Source organism: Mesitornis unicolor, unplaced genomic scaffold (genome assembly GCF_000695765.1).
Source record: "Mesitornis unicolor isolate BGI_N332 unplaced genomic scaffold, ASM69576v1 scaffold13122, whole genome shotgun sequence".
Taxonomy (NCBI): Eukaryota; Metazoa; Chordata; class Aves; order Mesitornithiformes; family Mesitornithidae; genus Mesitornis; species Mesitornis unicolor.
In genome coordinates this window covers 11267-23053 of record NW_010168573.1, presented here as the reverse complement: position 1 = coordinate 23053, position 11787 = coordinate 11267, and the positions used below count along the sequence as shown (strand labels likewise).

The 11787-nt window shown below is 38.0% G+C and overlaps 1 protein-coding gene across 1 annotated transcript in view; it reads left to right on the top strand.

Moving 5' to 3' along the window:
- Positions 1–1957: 1957 nt before the first annotated feature.
- Positions 1958–11787, top strand: part of RAB38 (RAB38, member RAS oncogene family) — a 19225-nt gene continuing 9395 nt past the window's right edge. Inside the window, exons 1-2 of the mRNA XM_010179061.1 lie at positions 1958–2195; positions 9919–10199. Of these exons, the coding sequence (XP_010177363.1) occupies positions 1991–2195; positions 9919–10199 (486 nt within the window). The 5' untranslated portion in view covers positions 1958–1990. The remainder of the gene's footprint in view (positions 2196–9918; positions 10200–11787) is intronic.

Here is an 11787-nt window from a genome sequence, read left to right as displayed (position 1 = left end):
TGGGATGGAATACCTCATTGGTCAGTTTTGGGTCCGTTTCCCCCCCATAGACGCAGACACTGCACCCATGGTGAGACAGTGGCCTTGAGATTATCAGTTGTAGCAGTACACATAGTCTGGAAAAGCATGCTGCTAGTTTCAGCAAGTTCAGCCACTTAGAAGAGACTGAGCTGAAAAGTAAAATCACTAAATAGAAAATTAATTCTATTTAACTCAAAACAGGATAGTTTTAAAATAAAAAAAAAAAATTGCCCTATGACAAGGATATGAATTTTTAGAAAGAGAATTTATCATATTGAAAAAAAAGCCTGTTATTAAAAAGAAAAAGTTTCAAGGAAAACAAGACATTTTTCTTCTCAAATTACCCATTTCCACTTTATGTGTGTAATCTGTAAAGGGCGAGTGTCAGGAGGAAGGAGCCAGGCTCTTCTCAGTGATAGGCAATGACAGAACAAGGGGCAATGGGAGCAAGCTGTGGCATAGGAAGTTGAACCTGAACATGAGGAAAAACTTTTTTACTGTAAGGGTGCCAGAACATGGCCCAAGCTGCCCAGTGAGGTTGTGGAGTCTCCTTCTCTGGAGACATTCGCCTGGACACATTCCTGTGTGACTGCTCTGGTGATCCTGCTCTGGTAGGGTTTGGACTGGATGAGCTTTTGAGGTCCCTTTCAACTCCTAATATAGTGTGTTTGTGTGTGTGTGTGTGTGTGTGTGTGTATAAAAACTTTAACATTTGAGTTTAAAGACTGATTATAAAAGATTGCATAACATAAGTGTTCTGAATTCTTTGTCTACTAAAACCCAGCTTTTTGGATAGATGACAAATTTCTAACACCATTTCAGTGCATATTTGAATAAGAACTCCATCAAATAATGTTTCAATAAAATGTGTTTTCATCTTGTCAGGATCATCAATGAATGCAAAAATCATTCAAGGATGAGTTTCACACAATAGTAATGTTCTGGAGGTTTTCTATCAAAACTGTTAAAGGAATCAAATACCTCTGGGGGCTCCAACTAAGCTGCTTAGTTGAAATTTTAGCTGTGTTCTTCATTTAAAATACAATGTCAATCGTGTCAGTGGGTAAGTTACTCAAACGTCTTCAATTGTTTTCAAGTTTGGTCTCACTTATTTTGGAAATCTGAGGGCCAATGAGACACGGGCATTCATATGCTTTAATGCTGTTATGCTTTCATAACTTCTGATTATCGGAGTCATGGGATAAATCTGGATGTTTTGCATTTTAGAGCCCGGTTGTATGAAAAATACCAAAGCATAAGCTGTGTGCTGCATTCAGCAGATGGGAGCATGCTTGTAGGTACAGACAATCGCAATTATGTTAATGAAATTTAAAAATCTGTATCTGCTATAGTTAAATTCATGCTGTCCTCCCTGTGAGCACACATAAAGATGCTTTATATTGCTACAGCTGCCATTTCTAGTGATATAAGTAAACTCACAATGATCAAAAACAACTCGCATCCAAAGTTGAAGCCACATGGGTTTGATTTTTGCACTTTAATATGTGAAACCTCTGAAAGGAGATTTTTGCACTTTTTTCACAGTGACTGGCATTTTAAAGATGTCTGGGTGATAAATTATCACCAAGATTGATTAAAACAAAAGTACATAAAACTTAGTGCACAAAAGCAACACCATCCCTCCAGCAAGGAGCGAAATGGGGAATGGGGCTGCTGCGTGAATTTCCCTGCAAAGTCTTAAGCAGCCAGACTAATCCCCGATGCACCTTGTGCTGACCTTCCCACACAAAACATTCTGGGAAAATTTCTTCCCCTCTCAGTCCCTCTCTTGCTTCATCTCCTGTCAGGACCTGGTGATCCCGCTTCTGTGCAAAGGGGAAGAGCCTCCACCTACCTTGGTCTCCTTCCCTCCCCAGTTCCTCACCCCCTCTCTCCTCCTGGGGCTGGCAGGATTCCTCGGGCAGAGCATGCAATCAGTCCACCGGGAGCAGCCGCAGCCAGAAGAGAGATGCAGAAGCACAACCAGAAGGAGCACCTCTACAAGCTCTTGGTGATCGGGGACCTGGGAGTGGGCAAAACCAGCATCATCAAACGTTATGTCCACCAGAACTTCTCCCCCCACTACCGAGCCACCATCGGGGTGGATTTTGCCTTGAAGGTGCTGAGCTGGGATGCTGAGACCGTGGTAAGGCTGCAGCTTTGGGATATTGCAGGTGAGTACAAAGGAGAACGCTTTGTCCCATAACTCATCCGGAGATAACCCAAAATAGGGACCCAAACGCATTTGTACTAATCTTTATGTTGGATACTACCGGTGCCTATGCTTTGAAGGAGAGGAGATGGAGGAGAGAAAACTTTAAGGGCAATTTAACATTTTGGGGGTTCCCTGAAGCCAGCAGACCCCCAAAAAAGGGGTGTCAGAGTGAAATCTGCCCTCTCTGGTTTTACTCCCAAGCCCTCAGATATGCACAGGGACATGGGCACCTCTATCCAAACATCCCATATCTTCCCTGAGCAGACTCGCAGATTTCTGTGACGGGAGGGTGAGCAACAAGAATTTCCTCTTACATCTATTTAATCTGGTGGAGGAGCAATATAATATTTATATATATATATTTATATACACACATATATATATATACACACACACACACAATATTTAATCAATAAACCAGTTAAAATTATTTTTACAGTTCAAAAAATAAGGAAAAATTATCACTGAATTGCTTTATCAAAATACTTCTTCCTTTCCTTCCTCTCTCTCCTACCTTCCTTCTTTCCATTGAAATGTAAACAACTTCTGACATGCTTTGAAAAGAGAAGCTTTTCTATTTGGCAATAATGCTAGCTGTTAAAATATTTATTTACTCGTGTTCACTTGTCCTTATTCCAACATCAAGCAAAAAAACCCAACAGATAATTTACTCTGTGCTGGGAGAAAAAGAATTAAGAATTCCAGCTATCCTTTCATGCTTACATAATTGAAAAACATTTAACAAAATGTTAACTACATTTAACAAAAAACCCAGAATTTGACATTGTTGCTGTCAGTGCTTTGGAATTTTTATATTTGGCTTCCAATTAAAACCTCAGTTTTTTATTTTTGCCAGCTGCATTCCTAGGAATTAATAATTTTTATTTACTCCATAAAATAAAATTGAGGTTTATCTTGGGGGTGTATTTTACACACTATAAGCAATCACTTTTCATTTAGTGTATGTTGGAATCCAAATACAGCTATAACGCAACAGCCTTCACCAGAAAAAGGAGGGCATTTAAAAAAATTAATGAAATTAGGAAGTTGCATTTGTTAAATAAGGAATACAGGGGGACATTATATCAACTGTGCCAGCCTGTGGCCTGAGCTGCGGGTTCAGTGATGGGCACAGAGGAAAACCAGCGAAATGAGAAAATTCTTCACATTCTTCTTGGTGGAAGGAGTTGCCTTTTCTCTGCGCTCGGCTGCCTCATGTCTGAGCTCTGAATTTGGCACCTGGGTACTAAAACTTTATGCAAACCACACATAAACTCAGCTTTTTTTACCCATCGATAGAGTCTTGTGGTTTTAGGATTTTAAATATATATCTGCTCAATTTTCCTTGTTAAAACTTGAGGAAATCATTGCTTTTGTTGTTCACCAGCGACCAATTGTAACAGTAAATACATACACATCCAGCAAAGCAAAAAAAGTTTAACAGTAAAATCTGAATGCACCGGGGACTTAAAGAATGTGTTTTGCATGCCTTGTTTCAGAGATTTATTACACTACTAATCATGTGCTGGCGGATCATATGATGTAGCTTTCAGTCAGGCTGCAGGAGCAATTACACCCAGTTGCAGTGCTGAATGACGAGCGTGCTTCCTGAGCTACCACACATGACAGTGAGAATTACAGCTCAGCGCTAAATTTCATCTGAATCGCTCAATTTAGAGCATCTATGTGAAGGTCAAGACAGTGGCTGGTAACAAAAAGAGTTGCTGTCTCAGTTTTAATGGCTTCTGTGTAAGGAGCTTTAGCCGTTGGTGGCTGTAAATAGAAATTAAGTTCTGCAAGCAACACACTGAATTCAGATCGAGGTGATGCTGGCATAGAAGTTATCACCAATAAGGCATCTGGCTGGTGAGAATAAAAGGTATTTAAAAATCAAAGCAAAATAAAACTGATTGGCAATATGGAGGGAATGGAAGTGCTTTGCCCTGACTGTGGCTGGTCATAGATCACTTGCAAAACACAAATATGCAAGGATAAGAAGGAGGAAAATAAAATCTCTGGTCTCAGAACATCCTCTTTCTTTTGATAGGATCTGTTCTTAGGTCATCTTTAGCTTTGGGGTTAAAGCAATATATTTTCAGCCTCTAAGCAGGCTGAAGGATGTTGGCTTAGCACTTAAATCATCTTGAATTGAAACAAATGCTGCAAATATATCAATATATGAATAGTTATGTATATGCTTGTGTGTGTATATGCATATATATCAGGTATCATTTTAGCTCTTACATCCTTTCCTTCCCCTCCATGATACCACAAGTGAACTTACTACTAAGAGCAATGTGTACTCTTCCTTGTGCTTCACTGTGTGGATTAGTGGGTAGTAAATTGTTTAACAATCTAGAAATAATTTTATCAAAAGCATTTGAAGTAAAACTAATGTCAAGCTTACCTACATTATTAGTAGGATTTACATATTTGGTGATTTCATGGTGACATACTCCACCCATGGTAAGACCAAGCAGTTTACACTTGGTTACCCTTACAGACAGGAAGAATAAGCAAATTTGGTTCATCTGGTGCCATCTAATTTCAGAGTTAAATGCAGTTTATATTTCTGTAACATATTTTTCTCTATTCCTTAGTTTGGTAAACAAAACTATAGTAAGATATAATAGCTAAATGCTGGAACAGCATTTATTTAGATGAGAAATAAATGCTGAACAATGAGGATAACTAAACATTAGAAAAATTAATTCAGGGGTAAGGTAGGTTCTGCATCACTTATTATTGCATTAAGACTTGGGTGTTCTTTTAACAGATAATATATTCCTGAAGCTATGGGTGTTAGACTGGAATAATTGGAGAAAACTTCACGGTTTATGATGTTATGATATCTGCAACAACACACTAGCATTAAAATCTGTGAATTTATATCTGATTCAGTGAAGTGCCTAAGTTTCAAGTGACTGAATTTTCACTGTTGTATGTGGGTGGACATACACATGGTAAAATTCTCCTTGTCTTTAATTTCCTCCCAGCAGTTCCATTTTATTTCATTTCAGTGTCCCAGATTCTCAGTTTTGGTGCTCATGTCCTTGAAGTGTGCCAGCATCACCTCTGCTGCTGTCATCCACCTTTAAATCTTGCTCCACAGTCAATTTTTTTTGTTGGTTTTTTTTTTCCTTATCTTTTCTGCCACCTCTGTACGAATGGCCTTTAAATTCGTTAATGGTTAGAAGGAAAGCTTTAAAAGCAACTCTTTTAATTATATTTTTAACAAGACTGCTGTGGTGGGGGTGGCCCTGTAGATGCAGCCTAGGACCACTTTTGAATAAACCAACTATTGCAGACAGCAGATTTGGATGTTATTTCCTACTCCCTTCTCTGCAAGGCTGCCCTTGGTGCTGCTGTCCATGTTTCGTGTCCACACAGCCCTGGGGTTTCTCTGAAGACCACTTTTAGCTGCAGATACCAGAAATGTGTTGGTTGTCTGTTTTCACAAGTCTGGTTCTCCTCTCATAAGGACTTGGACCATTGAAGACATCCACACAATACCAGTGGTGGAAGCTGCTTCTTTATTATTATTATTATTATTATTATTATTATTATTTTCCCTGCAACCCTCACCTTCAGAAACTGCAGGTTTTGCACAGATACAGGCAAATTTCTCTGCAGTTGTAGAGTTTTTAAGACTGTTATGCTCCAAAAGGAGTAAATGGACTATTCACTAATGCCAGGCATGGCACATCCTCAGAGTCTTAGGCTTTTAGTGGCTCCTAAGCATTGCACTACATATGCATAAATAAGATAGTCATGGTGATTTCTAAGTTAAACTACCTTGAAATTACTGTTCTGCAAACATAAATAAGTCCCTGGCTGTGGTGGTTGTATTTCAGTATAGATTTGTGGGGGTATCTGTAGGCCTGACTGTGCTTTTCCAACCTCACCACCTCAAGGCTTGCTTGAGTTTCAACGCATAAAGACAATGACTTGAACTCAAGGGTGAAAATTCTGAGAGTTATTTTGAAGTGAAAGGTTAAAAAAATGTTTAAATCTTCTCCACAATTTACAGCTTCTCAGTGTTGGCTGGAGGCCCTCTGTAAAGCACATTGGTTCCCAGAAGCTTTTGCCTCTTAGCATGAGGGATGGTGGCAAGAAGTAAAACCCATTGTAAAACTTGGCATTAGGCAGTTTTAATCGATTTTTATCTTGCACTATATTTCAGATACTGTGGGCGAGATGGTGGGAATTATCTGAGTTTTAGCACTTTACCATTAGTTTCTATAAATTTATCAGAGATTATAAAGGTTAGTAAAAACCGTAGATTCCCGTACAAGTCAGACTGGCAAATTTATATGAGGTGCATTTTTATAAACTATGAAAATTCAGCTGTTGATTGCTCTAAACCCATGAAATGATGCCTTTTCCCGCTGCAGAGGTGCCACTGAAATTAGGATCAATGAGCAGGTAGGTGCCATTCAGATGAGGAGTCCTTTCTTTTCATGGAGATCTCCTTGCTTTAGCACCTTGGTCTCTCTGGGTTCACTTTAACGTGGGGCAGGATTCATCTGCTTTAATGATCAGACCTCTGGTGCTGAACCATCTGAGTATAAACTACTTCAAAAATAATAAATTATTAGGGAATAATAATTTATAAATTAATAAATAATTAAATACCTCCATAATGAAACTTATGTGACCACTCTTAAATATCTCTCCTTGTTGAGATATCCTCTAGGTTTCTCTTCACAGTCTTTGACTACAAAGGGACCCTAAACTACACCCACTTACTTTTTTTGGACCTTATATTAGGGCTGATGAATCTCAATGGAAAGCGCCCTCTCAGTGGACAAAAGCCATCAGATTTGTGGATGCCAGATGCCAGCGGCCTTGCAAGGCATGCAGTAACATACAATGGGCCATTTCACAATTTTTTTGACCTTTCAGATGAAAATAAAATACCCATTTTTCCCAATCCCTCTTTCACTAAAGCAGAACCCAAAGTTCAAGGCTGCCTGCAAGATAGCGCTGAATACCTAATGGTTGATCTATTTTCTAGCCTAATTACTGCCTAAGCCATTGTGTTGCTGAAAACCTAAAAGGGCAAATTCTGTCACCTTTAATGCATCAAACAGTGTCTATTTTCTTGAGTAATTCTGCTAAATAAAAATGTTTCAGGAATCTCATCTATTAAGATAGGTATTTGTTCATATAAGGGCGAGTCTTTGGAAAGAAAGAGTCCTCCTGCATCCTTAGACACAATATTTAGCTCTCCAAGCACAATGCAAACACTAGAGATCACTTTTTTTCCCAATGTAAATTAAATAAAAGCAAAACCCTTATGCAAATGACATGAAACTGAAAGTCTGTGGTTTACAAACCACCTCTTTTTCCATTCAAAGTTGCGTAATGCCTTTATGCCAAGTATGTCCATAAATTAATTGCAAATGATAGGGAAAAAGAGTACTTCAAAAAAGGTTCAGGCGCTTCATTCAGTCAGCAGCTCCATTCTTTCTTTGAAGTGATTGGTAATGGAAATTGGTACGCTCCTGCATAAAGCTGCTTTTACAAACACAGTGGCTTTTCTATGCTGTGAAAAACTGAGGTATCTGCAAAAGCAGCTAGAAGCAGGAGGAGGAATCAGTGTCACACCATTTATCATAACTTTGTGGGCCACTACTAGCCAGAAGATGAGATTGTAAGAGCCCTTTATTCCTCTATTAACTGGGTTATTTTTGTGATAAATGATTTTATGCTGCAAATTAATAATTTAGTTCAAGTTGTATGACAACATGTCTCACTTATCTTAGAGACCTGTGTCCCAATAAATATGTGTAAGGCTCAAATTTAGCCATTATTCTGTCATCTACACCTCATCTAGAGTACAAGCATCTCAAGAATTTTGCATGAGAAATATAGAATATCACTAAAATACAATATTCATCAAAAACTAATTGTATATGTTGTTGCTTGTCTCACTGCTAAGTTTTTAATCAGACCTTGACTTTTGTTTGGAGGCACCTTGTTGCAGATGAAAAAAAATTGCTCAACAAGGAGATTATTGAATAGCACATGACTGAGCCGTTCATCTGATTAGTCCACTGATAGGAATCATAAGATATTTTAATAAAACATAACCGTGAGAAATTTTCAATATGACCTCTTATTTCCCATAGATTACATATTTCTTTCTTGCTTTATCAATGGGATGCAGTGTTTGTCTAAGGTAAAAAAATAAATCTAACATGAATTTGGAACAGACAGAAATTAACTTTTTGTTTCTGTATCATGTGAATGACTTTCTCTTTGGTGCAACAGCTAGTCTGTAAAACCAAGGATGAACATCACAAATATTGACCTTATAAGTGCATTTAGTGCTATTTTCATTAAACAAAACTGCACGATCTAGAAGCCCAGCAGTCAGCACTGCTCAGTTCTCAACCCAGCCTTGCATTTGACAGCACAATTTCCATCATATAAAGCCCCCGCAGGTAACCTTTCCAGGATGACTGTCAATCTTCTTGTCTTCCTAACCCACCCAAAATTATGCACTTTGAGTAAATAAGGCTAGAAACAGAAATGGAATTCATTTCATTGAATGTTGTCTATCTTCATAACACCGTTTCTCAGTTATGAAAGTGTAAATACAACATTTACGTTGCTTAAAGACTGCTCTTGTTGTGAGATCCTTCAGAAATTTATAATTCTTTTTTGGATCACAGTTCAGCAGTAGACATCAATGGAAATTCTATTTTTTCACTTCAAGTAAAGTTCTGTGTAATTTATTTCCATTCTTGGACACATTTTTTCATAGTTTCCATGAAAACAGCATATATATTAATAAACCCACGGCTGATTTACATACAAAAGCCTGACATCATATGTGTTAGTTTTTACCTTGTTAATCATATAAAATGATAGACATTTGCAAACGTCCATGTTTGAATATAATAATATAGTGTTAGCTCACAAAAATACTGTAAATAACTTCCCAGAAAAAAACTTTGAATTCTGCAAATAAAACCATAAATCTTCTGAACAGATCTAGTGTGAAACGTCTCCTCCCAGATCTTTTGACTGGAACAATACATCTCTTCCAATTTCTACTTCTGTGCTATTCCACATTTGTAAGGCTTTAAATTCACCTTTTTCACCTCTGTGTTTTAGTTTGCCAATAAAAGTAAATTCATAATGACCCCAATGCCTGGTATGGCTCTGCAGCCTAATTATGTTACTGTTGATTATTATCACTTGCATGAGAATATATAGGATCTTCCTCATGCATGAGGAGATCAGTTGTGTTAGAAGTTTCCATCAAAATGCCATAATATCAAGGAGATTCCAATCTGGTACCCTGATTGTTTGTGTCTCCTTTTTAAAGTCCTATAACATATGACAAGACCCTTGGTACTGTCCACAGATCTAGAAATCTGGCAGCTTAATAAGCCTGTACACTGAAATTCAAATAAATTTCCTTGGAATTTTGCTTTAAAACTCCTTCTTCATGCTATACTGTCTTGCATTTTCATATAAATGAGTCTAGCATGGTACTTAATGTTATTTAGGCAAAAAGTAGCTTTCCAGAGACTTACAAGATGAAATCCTACCTCCAGTAATGTTCTCTTAGAAAACCTGCTATGTGAAATATTCACCTAGATTGAGAGCAGTGATTTTTACAGGATAATGTTTTGGGTTTTTTTTCCTTCTTACTTTCTTCATTACAGGTCAGGAAAGATTTGGAAACATGACCAGGGTGTATTACAGAGAGGCCATGGGGGCATTTATCGTCTTCGATGTTACAAGACCTGCAACATTCGAAGCAGTGACAAAATGGAAAGAGGATTTGGACTCTAAGTTGGTTCTTCCAAATGGCAAACCTGTGCCGACGGTCCTCTTAGCAAACAAATGCGACCACGGAATAGATGTTCTTATGAACAACGGCATCAAGATGGATCAGTTCTGCAAAGAGAATGGGTTTGTTGGTTGGTTTGAAACGTCAGCCAAGGTAATGTTTCCACTACTTTTTAAATGTTTCCACAACTACAGAGAAATCAGTTCCTAAAACAGTTCGCTTGGCTGAAATGCATACCTTGCAAAGCTCTTCTCTTGGTGGAGTAAATTAAATGTGAATTTGTAAATTAATACATTTCAATTTCTTTTAGATTTTTTATTGCAAAGCAAATTATATATAAAGTTCTAAATGCAGCTGCTCAATATTAGACCAGCAGTAAAATACGTAACTGGTCGACACCTTATTGCTTAATAACCTGGGGAGGAAGATGACCTTTGGTAAGACACAAAAGCTACCTCTTTGAAGGATAGGAGGATATATTTAATAATTCTTAACAGTGCATATTATATCTAAATGCTTGTATAACCACTTTGCCTGAGAAATGCTGATTTGAGACAATAGATTAATTTTGTTAGATTCCAGAAAAAAGTCAGTCTATCACAGTGCTTGTATGATGCTTACAGTTATAAACTCTAATTCTCTAAAGTCTTTTAGGAAAAATCACATCTCTGGAGAGGAAGGAAAGATCACTGGTCAAAGTGCTAAATAAGTTGCTCTGAGGTTCAGTTCCTTGCCTTGGCACAGTTTTCCTGGGTGCCTATAAGAAAATGGAGATAAAAATCAGGAAGGGTACTGGGCCTTCAGAGTATAAAGCCCAAGGTATAGTGGTCCTGTATATCAATTTGAGATTCCTCAGATAATCTCAGTGAAAGCAAGATTTGGAGACCTGGTGTGTGAAATATCGATTTGAACACAACAATCCAATGGATACTGTGTTTGTTTTACTTTCTGATTATGAAAGTTGGTGTCATCATTAAGAGCTCTGGGAAAAGTTTGGATGTTTTAAATGTAAAGAGTTTGGCTCTGGTTTGACCTAGATTGTTAGTTGACTGAAAGCCAAAATGCTACATTCAATTGTTTAATTTAAGTACTTTATGAAAGTTACTTAAGAACCTTTGGAATCTATACTTGCATTTTACTTTTCTAGGCTTGACTCCTTCTTTAAGCATTAATATTTAAATAATTCTCACTTGTAATCAACAGAAGCAACAGCAGGTTACCAGCAGCATGAGCCTAGACAGGCTCAAGCATTGCATGAACTTTGGGCTGAAATTGCAGCCTGTCAGTATTAAAGGGGGCTTATGAGAAAGATGGGGCAAAGCTTTTTAGTAGGTCCTGTCTTTATAGGACAAGAAGTAACAGCATTAAACTAAAAGAGGGTAGAACATGAGGAAAAGGTTTTTTACAATGAGGGTGGTGAAACACTGGCACAGGTTGCCCAGAAAGGTGGTAGATGCCCCATCACTGGAGACATTCAAGACCAGGTTGGACGGGGCTTTGAGCAACCTGACTGAATTGAAGATGTCCCTGCCCATAGCACAGGGTTGGACTGGATGGCCTTCAAAGGTCCCTCCCAACCCAAACCATTCTGTGATTCAATGTCTTTGTGGTCAGTGTCTTTACTTTCCTACTGAATGGCTCTCAGAACTGGTCACTGTTTCTTCAAAATGCCATTTTTAGGGAGAAATTTACGTCTAGGTTGGTGTGCAAATTATCTTGCTCTATAAACAGGGTAATTCGC